The 17,811-nt window shown below is 52.8% G+C and overlaps 6 protein-coding genes across 6 annotated transcripts; 4 read left to right on the top strand and 2 right to left on the bottom strand.

Moving 5' to 3' along the window:
* Positions 1–486: 486 nt before the first annotated feature.
* Positions 487–1,913, top strand: MYCFIDRAFT_201649 (uncharacterized protein; the record flags this gene model as incomplete). Its single annotated transcript, XM_007923462.1, has 3 exons — positions 487–526; positions 584–1,363; positions 1,433–1,913. 3 exons carry the CDS (start codon positions 487–489, stop codon positions 1,720–1,722), a joined length of 1,110 nt encoding a protein of 369 aa, XP_007921653.1. The 3' UTR covers positions 1,723–1,913.
* Positions 1,914–2,234: 321 nt separating this feature from the next.
* On the bottom strand, positions 2,235–2,895 carry MYCFIDRAFT_185301 (uncharacterized protein; the record flags this gene model as incomplete). The annotated part of the gene is made up of 4 exons (XM_007923461.1): positions 2,235–2,399; positions 2,487–2,698; positions 2,765–2,791; positions 2,865–2,895. The coding sequence occupies 4 exons, from the start codon at positions 2,893–2,895 to the stop codon at positions 2,235–2,237; spliced, it is 435 nt and encodes a 144-aa protein (XP_007921652.1).
* A 2,885-nt stretch (positions 2,896–5,780) lies between these two features.
* MYCFIDRAFT_126524 (uncharacterized protein) lies at positions 5,781–7,664 on the top strand (the record flags this gene model as incomplete). The annotated part of the gene is made up of 3 exons (XM_007923460.1): positions 5,781–6,122; positions 6,171–6,997; positions 7,055–7,664. Coding segments are annotated over 3 exons (1,779 nt in total), but the record flags the coding sequence as incomplete, so codon positions are not given.
* A 1,016-nt stretch (positions 7,665–8,680) lies between these two features.
* Positions 8,681–13,371, bottom strand: MYCFIDRAFT_87565 (uncharacterized protein; the record flags this gene model as incomplete). Its single annotated transcript, XM_007922772.1, has 3 exons — positions 8,681–12,671; positions 12,992–13,104; positions 13,362–13,371. 3 exons carry the CDS (start codon positions 13,369–13,371, stop codon positions 8,802–8,804), a joined length of 3,993 nt encoding a protein of 1,330 aa, XP_007920963.1. The 3' UTR covers positions 8,681–8,801.
* A 491-nt stretch (positions 13,372–13,862) lies between these two features.
* On the top strand, positions 13,863–14,030 carry MYCFIDRAFT_35587 (uncharacterized protein; the record flags this gene model as incomplete). The annotated part of the gene is made up of 1 exon (XM_007921763.1): positions 13,863–14,030. One exon carries the CDS (start codon positions 13,863–13,865, stop codon positions 14,028–14,030), a length of 168 nt encoding a protein of 55 aa, XP_007919954.1.
* A 286-nt stretch (positions 14,031–14,316) lies between these two features.
* On the top strand, positions 14,317–15,415 carry MYCFIDRAFT_149319 (uncharacterized protein; the record flags this gene model as incomplete). The annotated part of the gene is made up of 1 exon (XM_007923459.1): positions 14,317–15,415. One exon carries the CDS (start codon positions 14,317–14,319, stop codon positions 15,166–15,168), a length of 852 nt encoding a protein of 283 aa, XP_007921650.1. The 3' UTR covers positions 15,169–15,415.
* Positions 15,416–17,811: the final 2,396 nt, after the last annotated feature.

The raw sequence follows: 17,811 nt of genomic DNA, 5'->3' as shown, positions 1-17,811 counted from the left end.
ATGGCGTCTGCAAGTTTCGTGGCGGTCCAAATTGGTCGGTATGCTGCTGGCGGTATGATCCTAATGTCCTTGTTGGAGGGTCGCGAAGTGATGTTGGGCTGAGGTGGGCGGCGGTGATTCAGAATTTCCAGATGCCACCTGAGTCAGTCGCGGTGTGCGGCGGCACTTTGGCGCAGCGGAAATCAGAAAATCACATGGCGGGGTCGAGACGCACGTGCCAAAGCTTATTCTAACTCCACAGTGTTCGAAACGGCGTCGCAGCAACTCTTTTTGTTGCTCAGATTACCATTCTAGCCTGATCGGTGGTGGACTCGCAACTTTTTAGAGTTGCGCCGCATTGAAAGAGTCACCGCCCAGAACAATTCCACCACCTTCCTTGCTACAAATCCTCTCTGCTTTGTCCCAAACTCCAGACCACATCCACGAAGCTGCTGTAGCATTGAATTGTGACACCAGACACAGCCACACTTTACAGGAACGCTCTCAATGGCCGCTGAACACGCAAACGGCACCGACGATGTTCGCGGTATGCAAACACCGCTCGCATCCCTCTCCAGCAACTGACCACTGACAACTCCCCCAGTCCTGGGCTACGACCCTCTCATCCCACCCCAACTCCTCACCTCCGAACTCCCACCTCCACCCAACTCGCTCCCCACCGTAGTCAAAGGCCGCCGCGAAGCCGTCGAAATCATAAAACAACGCGATGACCGTCTCCTCGTCATGGTCGGCCCCTGCTCTCTCCACGACCCCGAGACCGCTGTGGAATACTGCTCTCGCCTGGTCCAGCTCGCCGACAAGCTAAAGCAAGACCTCTGCATCATCATGCGAGCATACCTGGAAAAGCCGCGAACAACAGTGGGATGGAAAGGCTTGATCAACGACCCGGACATTGACGAGAGCTACAAAATAAACAAAGGCCTTCGAGTTTCGAGGAAATTGTTCTGCGACCTCACCAATCTGGGTATGCCGATTGCTAGTGAAATGCTAGATACCATTTCGCCTCAATTCCTCGCAGACCTGATCTCGCTGGGAGCGATTGGTGCGAGAACGACGGAATCTCAGCTTCACAGGGAACTTGCCTCGGGTCTTTCTTTCCCTATGGGCTTCAAGAATGGGACGGATGGGAGTTTGACGGTGGCTGTGGATGCCATTGGGGCCGCTGCTGCTAAGCATCATTTCATGGGTGTGACGAAGCAGGGACTTGCGGCCATCACCAAGACTGCGGGAAACCCGGATTGCTTTGTGATTTTGAGAGGAGGGACCAAGGGCACGAATTTCGATGAGGAGAGTGTGAAGGCTACGCGTGAGGCGTTGAAGAAGAAGGGATTGGCTGAGGTTATGATGATTGATTGCTCGCATGGTGAGATGCATTCCATGATACGACACTTCTGCTTTGATATTTGAGTACTGATTTTGATCTTCCCGACAGGCAATTCTCAAAAGAACCATAAGAATCAGCCAAAGGTCGCTCAAGTTGTTGGAGACCAAATCCGTGAGGGTGAGACGGGCATTGTCGGGGTCATGATTGAGTCCAACATCAATGAGGGCAACCAGAAGACTCCAGCTACTGGCGGTCTTGCAGCTCTGCAGAAGGGTGTTTCCATCACCGATGCCTGTATTGATTGGGATACGACTGTTGAGGTTCTTGAGCAGCTTGCCGACGCTGTGCGAACGAGACGATCGAAGAAGACTAGCAATGGCGTCGATGGCTCTCACTAGAGTTTGTCTCGGTGGTCCAGGAGATGATTCGAGGAGGAACGACTGTATGAATGCTGGTCGGCTGGCGTTTGGCTTGCTCGAGTCTCATTACAGCTCAAAAGCCCTTGCTTTTCAAGCATAGCTCTATACCATTCCACCCTCCAGACGCATAGTGGTGAGCCTAGATTTGAAATGCGGATGCAATTCTTTTTATACCTCATCTCTTTCCCTGCTGGCTGGCTCTTGTTGACTGCGCTCATCTCAGGCAATCCTGCAATGCCTGGCTTTCTTCGCGCGAGTACGATGTGCTGGGCGTGCTCCGAAGACGCGCAATTCTGTAGTGTCATCTGACGTGCGGCCTTTTCCTCCATCATGTGCAAGATCTCGTCTCGTTCGTGTCTTCGGCTGGACACGCTTCGGCATGCATATCATACTGCTCGTCTCGAAGCAGCTATATCTTGATCGCCTCCCGCAACCAAATATTTCCTAACCCATCTCCATCTCACATCCCATCCCACCTCTTCCATTTTCACCTACACAGGCAAATCCTTATGCGCCCTCTCCTCCGCCCCCGCCTTATCCCCCGCAACACTCAACCCCTTCGCAACATACGGTCCTATCACCGGAATATTATACGCAAAACTCGCCAACGTCTTGAAAAATTCTCCAAATAAAATAAACATTCCATACGTTTGGACCTGTAGTTGTGCGTCAGCACAACTCCACTGCAAGAGTATTTCTCGCTTCTTTCTTTTTCTGCTCGCTCCTTCTGCTCGCCCACTTACCAAAAACCCAATAAACGGCCACCTTATCAAAATCAATAAAATCCCAGCCCAAAACGCTAGAGATCCCCTCCATTTTTGTTTTCGTGCGAAGAAGGCGAAGGTTCGTTGAGGGCCGAGCAACAGGGTTATGCCGATGAGGAAGAGAATGTCCCCCATTGCTAACAGGGCGCGGTCGAAGAGGAGGATTAGACCGAAGAGGAGGAAGAAGCCGCCTGGGGAGGAGAAGATTGGGGTTAGGATAAAAGTGGGTTGAATGGATGGGAGGGGGGTTTGGTTACCGCCGGTGCAGAATGCTACGCCGATTTCTGAGAGATGGAGGTTAGTTTGTTGAATGGAATGGTGGGTTGAGGGATGCGAATTTTGGGTGTGCTTACTTACTTTGGCTGTCTGAGAGCCAGTATGTCGGCATGGTTGTGGTTGTTTGATGTGCCAAGGAGCAGGATTGCAATGTATAGTGAAAGGTTGGGCGTAGCCGTCTTCAATGGAGAGAGTCCAAGCTGTCAAAGTGGGAGGAGTAATTTGTTCAGGGAGACGCGAAGGGAGACGTGGTCGGTAAGACGCGCAGTCTCGCCGAGGTTCTTCCGATGCCCCCTGCTTACTGTATCAATGTTTGTTCTACTTCGACGAAACTGGAAGCAGGCGCTGAAAAGACACATCTATCGTAGGACTGCACACGCGAGGAGTGATAACGATGAAGACAAGAAAGAACGAGACACTTTTCGGGGGCTGTTCAATGGTCATATTCCAACATGCAGTCTTCATTCACATGTTCCGTCCTGTTCACTCGTGTGGGCCGTAGCCTCCCGGACAAGACCGTCTTGGTTACGCGGAGCATCATGAAGAGGCAAGAACGCCAGGGCCTGTGTGTTCTGCACAGAAGAAGTCGCATTTTGCTTCTGGACCAGGAACAACATTCTGTCACACCATTGCACCACAAATCACCGTCTCTACGCTCGATACACTTTGGCTAGTCAGTATCATTCGCTGCCCATCACGACTGGCTTTAGACTGTATCGATATGGGGGACTGCATCGATATGGGGGACTGCATCGATATGGGGGACTGCATCGATATGGGGGACTGCATCGATATGGGGGACTGCATCGATATGGGGGACTGCATCGATATGGGGGACTGCATCGATATGGGGGACTGCATCGATATGGGGGACTGCATCGATATGGGGGACTGCATCGATACGGTGGACCATATCCACGGAGAAGACATTGGCCGTTTCGAGAGGCGCGAATATGCAGACCGAGAGCGGCAGTACCTCAGCATGCTGCACAAAGGCGACCACTATTTCGAGGACTAAAAGAGTCAGGCACTGGGGGACTACTGTGCCGAACAGGCAGCCTGGACGCAATCAGGATGCCGCGCCAACTTCCTGGGGCGATCCTTTGACCTTAAAATGCAATGCAGGGAAGGAAGGATCACCAAGGCTGGCGCAATGCGTCTTGGTGAACTGGCTGGTGGAGTATATAGAGTGCGTCCGCAGACGGGCAGGATTCACCAACTTTCCCAGCTCGCCATCTTCCTCGATATCGTGGAACACCTTGGAAAGGTCCACGGCTGCAGGATTAAACGCTACGCCCAGGACTTCACGTTTTGCCCAGTAGACAAAGCAGTCCTGGCAGAGCTCGACGTCCGATGGCTTGAATTTCCCGAAGCAGAGGATCTCTGCAGCGACGACACCTTCTACTTCTTGCCTTTCTGCCCATGGGCGATCCCTCATCTTATCGAACGATAATATCATCAGCAACCGGCTCTTTTGATCGGAAACAGTACGAAGCACATGCGGAAATTGGTCAACATACATGAAGCTGAAGGGGCTCCAATCTCGCAAGGCGCCAAAGTTCTGCGAGATCGCTTGGGCTCATACAAGACTGTCGATGTACGCCAAGGCTGTATCTCTTGTAGAAAAGTGAACGGGCGGAGGGATCATCTTCTTGTGCTTGACGGCCTCAGAGTGTGGTCAAAATATAAGCAATGCGAATGTCGTGCACCACTGCAGAACCTTGCTAAGAGGAGGAAGTTGGACAGGCTGTGAATCGCTTTAAGGTGGAGTCTCAATTGACGACTTCAGCTCTTGTCATAAACAGTCTTGAGATGTCGGGCATTTTTATCTCCAACGAAAGGCATAAGAATACTTGCTAGAGGTTTTGGGCATGGCGACGCGCGCCGGAATGGGGAGAGACCAGATAGGTCTAGATTTGCCAAGAATCGCTTTGGGGGCCACATGCGCTGATGCTAAAATACATTGTACATGCTGGTCATCAAGGTATAACTGATCGCTCATATCCACGGCAACGAAGAACACGTCTTTCCCGGGAACTACGAAGACTCAATAATCTCGCACATGACCGGCTCTGCTCACTCGTCGATCCATCGATCCATGTGTTCCAAGCCCGATAGCAAGCATGTAGCTTGGCAAGACGCTGACCAGACATTTCCCAGCATCGAGACAGGTCGAGACTGCCAGGGATGTTGGGTTTTGTGTCCTCACGATATCCTTTACGACAGTTACCGACTACTCCAAGCGAGTGCTGAAGGGAAACTTTTTGCTCAGTTTGACATGAGCACTGTCAAGACACGAAAAGACGCGTCAAATGCATTGCATACGTGTGTCTGTATACCCAGTGTGCACACACGTGCCAGACCTTGGCCACCTCATATCATTCCGGCTCCATCAATCACGGTGTGCATTCTCGGGTGCGCGAGCTTGTACTCTCCTTGGATGTAAGCCGATCTGGTGTTGACCAGGCCCCAGAAGACGATGAATATGGCCGAGGGCACACCACCCAAATAGTACCGCCTCACTTGCTCGTGGGCCGTCAATGCGAATAGCCGATCCTTCGACTCGTGTCCACCCATGCGGGGTGCATAGCAGATCTAAAGTGATCTGCACAGGTACTGGATACCCACATCACTATTGGCCTCCACCAAGCTATCGAATTACCATCCTGGTGTACAGTTCCAAGACAAGAATGAGGGGCCCCATCCTGCGTGCTCATCGTGCATACAAACGAGGAGAGGGGGTGGAGCTCAGTCTTGCCGTGACGAGGCGAAGAGGATGGATCCATTGGTAGGCATTGGGTGTCACCTATAAAAGCGATCATGTATCGAGATCGCTTTTCTCTTGTTCTTCTACGAGATCGATGAATAGGAAAGGAGAAAAGAAGACATGCCTTATCACACTAAACTTCCAACCGACTTCGAGGCCGACGTGATCATTGCAGGAGGCAAGCACTCACCAATACAAGTGACATCAACCCACTGACGTGTGACTCACGTGGTCTTGCGGGATGCGTCGTCGCTGGCAGGTTGGCAGAAGCCGATCGCAACCTCAAGGTTCTCGTAATCGAGCAGGGTCCCAACTCCTACGGCGTCCCCGAGGTTGTATATCCAGCCTTGTATCCACGAAACTTGTACCCCACTAGTAAGCTCACACTTTTCTGGCATGGCAAGGAGTCCAAAGAGCTTGCAGGGCGAAGGCCTATCGTGCCATCCGGAGGCACTCTGGGCGGCGGTTCCGCTATAAATTGGATGGTGTATACAAGAGCTCAGAGGTCAGACTTTGATTCCTGGAAGGCGGAAGGGTGGACTGCGGACGACATGCTTCCGTTCCTGAAGAAGGTCAGACAGCACGAACCTCTATCCTGACAGCTACTGACCATCGAACAGCTTGAGACATACCACGGCAAAGGCGACGCGGATCGACACGGTGACAGCGGACCTATCAACATCTCCAAAGGCACACATGTATCAAAGCCGTCTGAAAACGCCTTCATCGAGACGGCCACGGCTCTTGGTTACCCCGAAGTCTCCGACCTCCAGAACTTGGACAACAACAATGCCGTGGAAAGATACTACAAATATATTGGCCAAAATGGCAGACGCCAAGATGCAGCACATCGCTATCTGCATCCCAAGCTGCAAAGCAACGACTACCCCAACTTGCATGTGCTTACTGAGAAGCAAGTCATTCGCGTACTTTTCGACGGCAAGAAAGCGGTCGGCGTCGAGTACCAGACCAACCCGAAATTCATGGCAAATCCAGAGTTCCTCGACACGGCCTACACTGCCAAACGAACGGTCACAGCTAGCAAACTTGTTGTCATTTCTGCCGGTGCAAACGCGACCCCGGGCATATTAGAGCGATCGGGAGTCGGTAACGCAGAAATCTTGAGAAAGGCTGGTGTGGAGTGCATTGAGGATCTGCCTGGTGTGGGAGAAGATTATCAAGATCATCATTTGAGCTTGTGGTCGTACCGAACTAATCTTGAGGCAAGAGAGTGCATCAATGGATTCCAAGACGGCCGATGGAACATCGACGAAGCAATTCGGATGAATGATGAATTACTTGGGACCAATGCGATGGATGGGCAGGGTAAGTTCAGGCCGACGGAGGAGGAGGTCGATGCTCTTGGACCAGAATTTAGGAAGGCCTGGGACCGAGATTTCAAGAATGTTCCAGACAGGCCGCTGATGATCATGGCTTTGTACAACTGGTGAGTGATACGAATCATGAGGCAGACATGTCTCTCTTCCGCTAACACTCCACGCAGCTACTACGGCGACCACTCCATGCTGCCCGACGACGCCGAATACGTCTCGCAGGCAAATTGGACCGGCTACCCCTTCTCTCGAGGCTACACTCACATCACAGGCCCTACCATGGCCGACCGTCCGGACTTCGAGACCGGCTGGCTCAAAGACGCCGGCGACAACGATGTGAAAAAACACATCTGGGCCTACAAACTCTCCCGCGAAATGTGGCGTCGCATGCCCATCTTCCGCGGCGAACTGGCAACCAACCATCACAAATTCCCCGAAGGAAGCAAAGCCTCGGTCGTAGAAAAAGCCGATGGTCCACTCGCACGACACGGACATGATGAACGGATCGAATACACCGCTGAAGATGATAAAGCCATCGAGCAGAAAATCCGGGAGATCATCTCGACGACTTGGCATTCGTTGGGGACTTGTAAGATGGCACCCAGAGATAGGAAGGGGGTGGTGGATCATACGCTTAGCGTGCATGGTTTGGGGAATCTGAAATTGGCGGATTTGAGTATTCCGCCGGAGAATGTGGGGGCTAATACTGGAGGGACGGCTTTTGTGATTGGGGAGAGGGCGGCGGAGATTTTTGTTCAGGAGTTGGGGTTGAGGGGGTGAGGGGAGGGGCTGGGTGGGGGTGATTGGGGTTGGGAATTGAGGGAGAGGGAGAGGGAGGCAAGCATGTGAAGATGAACCGCGCATGGGCGGCTTCGGGAGGTAAAAGACAGCTGAGCTCAGTGTACAGTCCTTTCTTCGAAACGACAGCTGATCAATCGTCGATTGCGAGCCCTGTTTCCACCAAGCTTACTGCATCTTCACTCATAGCCCCTGCTAATCCCATGAGGCGCGGATGAAAGACCGTCTCGGCCTACCTATATGGTGGCTTCAGAAAGGCTCTGTCAGAATCCCAATCAATATTCAACAAGGGGCGCCCATCAAATGCCATAGCTTTACTGCTGAGGTGGATTCTCGACCACCGAAAGACCTGCACCATAGAAGCTGCGAGCGACATCATAGCTGCTGCATCTCTCTTGGATCAAGCCCGAGTCTTTCAGATGATCACCGTTGTCTTCGTTGAACGCCAATTCGGCAACCCGTCCCAGCTTCGCCAGAAGCGGTCGCGCAAGCTCTACCCGACGAGTGTGCTTCGTGAGTTATCCGGTAGCTATAGAAGCTTCAAGTGCTGACAGTTTGCAGTAGCCCTCGAGGAACGACGTGGATCTGGTATCGTCGATGTGACGCAGCTGACCTTTCCGCCAAATGCAAGCACACGCTTTTCACCACGCTTCTCTAGATGTACAAAAGTCCTCTTCCGCTCCAATCCTCATCGTTTCCAAACATCTCCGCACCCTGCGCTCGCGTCACAACTTCCATCACCCCACCTCTTCATCCGTCTTCACCACCAGCATCCCCTCAGAGGTTACGGGATTGAAATCCAGGCGTTGCATGTATCGACCGCGTTCGGAAAATTTCGATTGTTGATATAAAGAGTGTGGAGATGTCGATCCCGACGAGAAGAATGATTTCGGCTTCGACGAGGAAGATCTGAAAACATCCAAAACAATACCGGGACCCTCGAGCGGAAGTCTTTCGTAGTTTGGTAGGTAGTGCCTGCCTGGGAAGGAGGCTGCAATACAACACATTCATGAAATTAAGAACAGACTATGGGTATCGTATCATATCATATCTGAACATCTAACATTCTAATCCAAACAAGACAAGCGGTCTCCGTTTCTTGCGAGAAAAAAAATCATTTTAGTCCACACCATGTCCTCCTCCTTTTGCAACGAAGTCTTTCGAACCAGAACCTTTGGTCGGGCTAATTTGCTCATCGACGCTTTTCCGCAGACCTATGTCTGCTGCGAGACTTCCGGGACTAGTGGGACTGAGCGGTACAGGTTCCTCGACGAGATTGCCGGTGATGCTTCGCTGACTGTCGACATCTGCCGCATCGAATGTTGGCTTTGCCGCGTGTTTCGGTGATGCGGCCTTCACCTCTTTTGCGGTCTTGAACCTTGAGCCTGTCGGCGAGATGGGAGCCAGACCACGATGCCCATCTGTGTAGATCTGAGTGCGCGGGCTTCGCGACTTCTCAGGGGAGCTGGATGCTGACGTCGAAGATTCGGGTCGATAGATGGACTCTGGCTGCTTCGGGCCGGGCGCATTGGGGTTCAAGATCCTTGCAACGACGTTCCGCTCGTCAACAGCATCGGAATCTTCGCCATCACTGCCTTCAAAGTATGCATCGTCCCAGACTCCCGACTCCCGTCTACTGAGCCTGTCCGAGCCGCCCGAAGAGTATGAAGAGCTTGGATTGCTCATCTTGCTGTTACTGCGTGCGATGCCATCATGTTGCACGGTGAGAGAAGTTAGCTCGTCTCGAGCTTCTCTGGTTTCACTCTGTGTGCGAGGTTTGACATTCTTGTCAGTCTGGCCGGCGACTTCCTCTCCATGTTCAGGATCAATTGCAGCACTCATGGGCTTTGCACGCTCTCTGGCAGGTTCCTCTTCATCCCTGGTCCTGGCAGCATGAGTGTCTGCGAAGTGTGTGTCGCACAAGTGCTTGATGACTGGCCAGCCGTACGCGTTGGCGAACATTCGGCGGACGATGATGTTGTTGTGTGCGTCGGGCTCTAGTCTCACCAAGACTTTCCGCCAAGATAGATCACGGTGGTACGCTCGTGCTATCTTCTCTTCAACCTTCATGCCCCCAGTATCAACTTGAGTGGCTGTCGTTGCAGTTGTGTTTGTCACTACACTATCCTGACTCTTCACACTGTCTTCGGACATCTTGCTGGAAGAGCTGATCTGTCGATTGCTGTCATTCGAGAACGACAGGCTCAAGCGACTGGTATTGGTTCGCTTGGCAGGTGGCGGAGGGATGTCTTCGGGATGGTACACTCGATCATGAAAAATCGTCCTGGCACGAGTGCTGGGATCTGAGATCCATTGCTTACTAGGCAAAGGAGGATGCAATATGTCACCGGCAGACTCAAAGATAGAAGTCTTTGGTGGGGCAACAACTTCTCCAGTCTCAGTATAGGTCAAGCTATCGCCACGAGTCGCGACCGGTCGCTTGTGATATGATGATCGCTTCGTGTGCAGATGTGGACGCATCGTTGGATTGCTGGTGGTATGATGATCATTGTCCTCGTTCTCGTGGTCCTCCCACTCGGTATGATGTATGGTCTGCCCACGCCGCAGAGCTTTTGTAGTCTTCTTTGTTTGCTGCGGTGGCTTTGGTGGAGAATTTGGTCGGAACCAGCCCATCATGGTATCCAGAATGCCCTTATCCTGAGCCGGCTGCCTTGTGGTAGAAGAATCTCGGCTAGGTATGTGCGATGGTGCCCTGCTAGGAGTGTCCGTATCTTCACCTTCGCCCTCGCAGCTAATCCTGTTCGTCTGGCGGCGGTTATCTTCCGCAGTCTCGTCTTCTGCAGGTAGTGGCACGGCATCACTTTGTTTGCCTGGCGCAGGCGAAGTCTCCCGATCCTCGTCAGCAAGTTCAGCACGAATGTTTGGCTGTAATGAAGATGAGTTGGCACCGGTCAGCTCAGCCCAGCCCCACTCTGCAACCGTGCCAATGAGGCCGTTTTCTCGTCTCGCTTTCTCTACCTTGCCGAGCCCTCTCCAGTCGAGAAATAGGAGACAGCTCGTGCGAAGTGGCACAATACCATCGTTGACCACATTCGAGTAGACGGTGCGATTACGGAACATCTTGAGGACCGTATGCGCCGGTCCAGTGGGCAAGATTCTGAGCAGAGGCTTTGCAGCAGGATCGCCTTGCGTGTTGCTTGGATCCTTGTCCTTCTGGTTGGGACCTGTGCCAAAAGTTCCTATCATCGCTTGCCAGCCCTTGGTTGCGAGTGTTGGTGGCCGCCAGGTGAGTCCAAGATCCTGTCCTGTCCTCCCTACCAGTCCGAAATCAAGCGCAAATTTGACGTACATTGGATTCTCGTTGCTCAGGCCCAGCATTGGCGATGCCATACAGATGAAGTTGATGGGCTTGATCTGCTGGAAAAATGTTGGACTGTGCTTCTGGATGTATGCGACTGCATATGTCTGAATGAGACCGCCCAGACTGTGGCCTACGAAAGAAATACTCGTGAAGTGATATGGCAGCTCTTCCGCCTTTTTGGCCTCTCGCGGTGTGTGGATGCTACTGCCGTGGTGAGCTGGCTTGCCGTCTCGTTTTGCTTTGTCCGCGTCACTCATGGTGAAGGTGTCGCTGAGTTTGCGAGAGAAGTTCTTCTTGACCGGAAGAAATGGCTGGTCCGGATACGTGAATCTCAGGATGTACTTAGCAAGCCGCTTGCCCAGGTACTGGATGCCATTCTCCGTGCGCACTGCATTCCCTGTGAAGCCACGAACAATCGTCTCCTCTTCATCATCTGATTCATCCTGATCTGGCGTGTTGTCGAGATCGTCCTGTCCTCCCGTCAAGGGTGCTGTTGCTGTCTCATGAGTTCCTTCTTCACCGTCCTGTTGATCTTTGACTTTGACTGCGCCAGACTGCCCTGTCGACTTTTCCTTTCGCTTCTTGCGCAGCTCTTGCTTCCGCTTCTTGGCGTCTGCTCGAGCCTGCGCTACTGTTGCATCGATGCTCTCCTTCAAGAACAGCATATCCGCTCCTAGGTTGCTGTGCAGGCCATGCGTCAAGATGACCAGGTGCACATTCCTCCGCTTCTTCGGCTTCTCTGGCTTCCCACCCGCTGCCTCCTCCATCTGCCGCTTCGTATCTTCACTCTTCCGTCTACTCAGCGACTTGCGGCGTTTCGGTCTGCTACCGTCTTCATCCCACGAAGGCAGTGGCGGCTTATCCCACAAAGTATCCGTATCTTCCACGACCAGTCTCACCGCCTTCGAATAGACACCCTCATACTGCTGATTACCCCTCTTCCTCGCCTCCTTCCTCTCCCTCTCTCCTTGAATCTCTTTGATGTGGGCGGGCGCGCCATGGCCGTGTCCAGCAACGGCAGCAAAGCCTAACTCCAGACTGCGCTCGTCTCTGCCTACGAGCACCTCGAAGCCTACCGATGCGGAGTTGGAGAAAAGAATCTGCGATGCAATCTCGATAATCCATGTCACGTTTCCCTTCTCCCCATCTGCCGCCTGCTCGTTTTGCGAGTAGCTCCTGCGCTTGCCAAGATGTGCTCCCGTCTCGCGTATGTCGTCTGGCACAAGCAGCTTCGATGTCCAGCTGCCCCCTGCTTTGAGCATTGGCTCATACTCCGGCACTCCATCCCGCTTCGGGTGGTCGATCTTGTGGTGAGGATTGAAGTTGGCGGAGTACGCTGCAACGTGCAGGGCATATGGGCCATGCACCCAGGCCGCGCGCAGTGGTATGGCGGATGTGTTCTTGACTTTTAAATGCAGGTGCTGGGGCGTAGGCAGTATGCGGTCGTTGCTCGGGGTATAGGTAAGCGTATATCGCACCACTTCTCCGACCTTCACGCTTCCGGCCTGATGGACGAGCAGCATCTTGCGGGCAGCGCGACGCCTTCGCTCTCCAATACCAGCCCGATTTGGCTGCCCCCAAAACGCAAAGTCGGCGTAGGTGTCTCCTTCCTCGCCGTCGCCTCCACGGTCCTTATCCGGCAGCTGCAAGAGCTTGTATGTCCTGGGCTGGAGGAGCATTCACAGGGAATGTTTCCTGCTATCGCGGATCGGTAGTTCTAGACGAGGGACAGGTAGTTCTAGGGCTCGTTTGTTGTCGTCCGGCCATGGCGCTGACTCGTGGACGCATCGCATTCCGGACGAGCCGTATGCTGTCTTGTGCTCAGGATCACTCTTCGGCTGCGGATGCGGATGCGGCTGCGGCTGCGGCTGGCTATACACCACTTGCGCCGCCGCTCATGCTCACGCTCACGCCAGAAATAATGTTGGAGATGGAGGGTCATGCGGGAATCCCGGCCGACTGTGACGAAATCGTGCAGCAAACGCACGTGGCTGCATCCTGGTTTCCCAAACACAATCGCAGCCTCACCGCATCCTCTCTCCTTTGTGCCATGACTCCCCCTCGTATCGACATCGGTGCCGGTCGTACAGCTGCGATAACCTATGACAGACCATCTTGAGCACTCTGCCGACTCGATGCACTGCTTTCACGTTGTCGAACTTCCATCCGGGCATCACGCTTGTCCAGAAAAGCAACCCATGGGACCATCACAGCGCAGAGAAAATGGGTCGTCGGGACAACGTTTGGTAGATTTTGAAGGCAACATGGACTATTCATGAGCCTGTCGAGGAGAAGGAAAATATCCTGGCCTAATCTAAGACTGCCTTCTTCCACGGCCTCAGCTTCACGATACGGACCAGAAAGCATTATTCGATCACGGGCTGCTTTCGACGCATCTTGCTCGCTTCATGGATCTCACCGCATGACTTCTCCGCTTCGACTCTCGTAGTCGTGGGAATATCTCAGCTGTGCCCTTACACCATGAAGAGCCAAGACCAACTTGTTTCACGGAGCCGCCGAACGAAGCACAAGGAATGCAATACGCGTCGAAGGATGGACCCAAGTCAAGCTGAATATAAGTACTGACACTTTCTTCAACACATCTAGAGTCAATCCCTTCAACTCCAGCACAACACGAACATCACCAACGCAATCGCAAACATCCCATCATGGTCAATTTCTCTCTCGTCTCCTTGGCAATAATTGCCATCGCAGCTTCGGCGCTCAATATGCCTCGCCAGACATACTGCATCAACGGTCTCTCGTACTGTGGCCGCGATCTTGTTGCGCTTGGTATTGCCTAGCATGTATTGCTCTCACCCGCTACAAACTAACGTTTCCCAGGCTACAAAAACCGGATGATCGAGCTTCTGAATGAGAATGGCGAGCCCACGGATGCCGAACACATGAATGACACGCTCTTCAATTGCAATCTGACGAAAGACGGTTCGATCTCCTTCAATTCGTTTTGCATGTTCGGCTGTGAGGATAGTGGAGAGGGAGGGGATGATTTTTGTCAACGATAGATCTGCTCAAGCGGCTCCAATCACAGCTGGAGACTTCGGGAGATCTCTGAATTTTCAAGGGCGCTCTCTTCAGTCGATCGCTTCATCTATAGTCGAATCTGCCCACTTGCATTCAATGCCTTGATATTTCCTAGACCCACAATTGATGTCGAATGCGGTTAGCGCATAGCAACTCCACTTTCCATCCATCTCCTCTCACTCCTGCAAACCCTTCTCTACACATACCCTCGGGAACAAGGCAAACATCGAACATTCACTTTGGACTTCCATCCTTCTTAGATCCATCATGGCCCCTCTTCCATTCTCCCAGCAACCTCCCGCAACATCATTCCTCAAACTCTCCTACCCAGCAGCACGAGTCCTCCAAATGACCATGTCCCGCGAAAAAGACATGAACTGCACCTCCCGCGCCGCATTACTAGAAATGACCTCAATCTTCCGCTGGTTCGACTCCGAACCAACCCTCACCGTAGCAATCCTCACCGGAGCCGGCACCCGCGCATTCTCCACGGGCGCAGACCTCAAAGAATGGAACCGAAACGTCGCAGCAGCCGTAGCAGGAGGTCAAGACACCGCCAACCTAGGCCCGGGCAATGTCCCCGGCGTCGAAGCCCTGAGTAACCGTCGAGGCAAGAAACCCATAATCGCCGCAGTCAACGGTCTGGCTCTTGGAGGCGGATGCGAGAGTGTTCTGAACTGCGACATCGTCATCGCAGCCGATCATGCGGAATTCGGACTCGTCGAGGCGAAACGAGGCTTGGCGGCGTATTCTGGGGCTTTGCCTCGACTCATTCGGATTGTGGGATTACAGCGTGCTTCGGAGTTTGCGCTTACGGGGAAGATGATTTCTGCGAGGAAAGCGTTCGAGTGGGGGATTGTTAATGAGGTTGTGTCGGGAGGGGAATTGCTTGAGAGGGCGGTTGAGTGGGCGAAGGAGATTGCAGAGATTAGTCCGGATTCTGTAATTTGTACGCGCGCTATGTTGAGGGAGGGGTGGAGGACGGCGGATGTTGTTGAGGCGACTAATGTTACGAATGAGAGGGAGTGGAATGAGTTGCAGAAGGGGGAGAATATGCAGGAGGGATTGAGGGCTTTTAGTGAGAGGCGGAAGCCGAAGTGGAAGGCACCCAGACTTTGAGCCTCGATGTGGGCCATTATCCACACCTTTCAGTCGGTTCCGCGCAGAGCTTTTGAAGGGTTCAACAAGTGGTCATTGACTACGGGTCTTTCCTAAGAGTGGGGATCTTCTTCCAAAGCTCTTTTGCTCCACCGTCGGGTCTCGCTGCGAAAGGGCCGTGTGCTTGTGCAGTAGTTTTTGTGAGCACGGGCGAGATTTGGTCGAGAAATATGTGAAGATAACATCAATAGATGGATGCTGAGTGCACAGTCTTCCGACCTCGCCACATACTCAGATACAATCTCAGATGAGACACGAGGCGCTTAGAAGAGGAAGTCCCGCTGTGAGCGTTGTGGACGGCTACGAAGAGACACAGCAAAGAATGGCCGCAGGATCGCGGCTTGGGGCGAGTAATCAAGGTCCTCACAGGACTGCAGACTATTTCTCTCAAACAACTGGACACTGTGCTTCCCTTCGGCATGAGATCGGGACATCGGCTGCCAAACAGTGTCACAATGCAGCTATACCGCCACAGCCACAGCCTGAATACTCCTCTGGGCGTGCATTCCAACCTCGAATTCGGCGGTCTTTGCCTACGCTACCTGCAAGCATAGTCGTGAAGTCCCCTTTCGAAACTGCTAAAGCATACGAGTCCTCCTCGCAACCGAACCACAACTCGGCGTCTCTCACGGCCTCGTCATTGCAAGGACATAAACCCTTCGTAGCGGAGCAGAAATCTATGCTAAAAAAATGTTCTCCCGTAAGTTACGGTATCCTCTGCAGAGAACGCTACGACCCACAAAAACAATATCCTCGACGATGTCGTCGGAGACGAATAGAATACGAGCCGGAAGTCAAATGGGGCTTTGAATCAAGTCTCGTGGATTTTGAAAACAGTTAGGCATCATCACCACACATTCGTCTCGTTAAAAAAATTCCTAACTCTTCTTCATCAACAGGGCGAAACAATATCCCCCTCCACCGGCATCACCCAACCCTACCGCCACAAACTCCCCTTCACCCATCCCTCCGCTCCCCTAACACGCTACAATCTTGATGTCTATCCTCCCCCCCTTCCCAACTCCCCTATAGTATAAAACTCGGCGGTTGGAAAAGCGTCTATAAAATTGAATTTTTTGTACCGAAGGATTTGGGGGGGGGGGGGGATGGGATTTATTTGTTGGAGTGAGAGTGCGGCGAGTGCTGTTTGTCCAGATCAATGTATGATGAGCACTGCATTGTTCGTAAATCAAGGTGAGGGATTGATCTCACAGTCGCGGTGCACGAATGGATGAAAGAACAGAATTGCTAAGCCGAGTTCGAGTTCATGCTATCGTATTGCACCTGCGTCCAGCGCCGTGTCCCAGAAATTCTGCATGATGTTCTGAGTGTGTGTGCTTGCGAAAATTTCACTTCGCTTCCCCTGCCCCGTGTGTGAAGATCGAAATGATCGCGTCGAGAAGCTGCATCTCTCGCGCGGTCTCGTGCGAGATATAATCCAGAGTCCAATGCAGTAACTGCAACATCTGAATAGCAGTGATTACGCCCCAAAGTCTTGAACGAGGATCTTCAACGCTTGGAATGGTGCTGTTCCTTCTTTGCCACTTCTTATGGCTCAGTCTGCTCAGCTTCAGCTCGCTTCATAGATCGCGTGACACGATCGCTGCTCGGAATATGAGCGATGGCGGTGCGCGAGAAGTCCACAGCATCGTCGTCGGCACATGGAAGGTCGTCTGTGGCGTAGAACTGACCAGGCAAGCCCTTGCGCAGCGGCTCAATACCATAACGCTCAATCTCATACGGCCTCATGCCCTTCTTCATGCCCTGCTTAACCATTTTGTCGTCCAGCTTCGCTACGAGCCAATCCTCGAATTCGTTGCCCACCTCCAACTCGTCCAAATCCTCTGCAAATGCCTTGACACCAATCTCAACGACTTCGCTCAATGTGGCGTCGAGATTGGCGCGTCGGCGGAGACTTCCAAAGAAGTTCCAGCTGACGCCGTTCCATGCGTGGAAGTTCTCGGCGACAATGTGGGCGAGAGCCTCGAGGTGACCAATGTCGGCCCACTCAAGAGGATAAATGCTGATGCTGAAGCTTGCGACAGGAGTGCGATTATCGCCAGGGCGGTTGAATTTCTGTTTCATTGCGGATAGCCAGTTGCGAACGCTGTTCAGTTCGGACGGGGTGACGTTGATGTTCAGACTGCTCTTGCCGTAGTACATTGGCAGTGCCTCTTCACGCATTTGGCGACAGACACGTAGCAAAGCTGGCTCCTTCGCGTGACCCATGGCAATGCATTTGACTTTGGGCTGGTATTTATCTAAATCGTAAGTCTCTGCATCGACGACGAGGTCGTAGACTCGGTTCCTCAGCTCTGGTGGAAGTACGAAGAACACGCGTTCGGGAACGTTGTCATACACGGGCTCTTCTGGCTGAGGAGGTGGCGCAATGCCTCTGAGGATGCGACTCTTGCTGAAAGTCTTCGTTGGCTTCTTTTTCCACGTGCGCTTCGGCTTCTTCGACTTCTTGAGAACTCTCTTGCGTGGTGTCCAGGTATCATCGTCGCTGGGCGGGGTCATTGGACCGAGCAAGCCGATGCTGTTGTCGCGTTCGTAGTCGACGTCCTCCATCTTGGTAGTGTTATGGTGGTTGAGTGAGAATTG

The sequence above is a fragment of the Pseudocercospora fijiensis genome (assembly GCF_000340215.1).
Source record: "Pseudocercospora fijiensis CIRAD86 unplaced genomic scaffold MYCFIscaffold_1, whole genome shotgun sequence".
Lineage (NCBI taxonomy): Eukaryota > Fungi > Ascomycota > Dothideomycetes > Mycosphaerellales > Mycosphaerellaceae > Pseudocercospora > Pseudocercospora fijiensis.
Note: the sequence above shows the minus strand (reverse complement) of the source record. Positions and strands in the feature narration are given on the sequence as shown.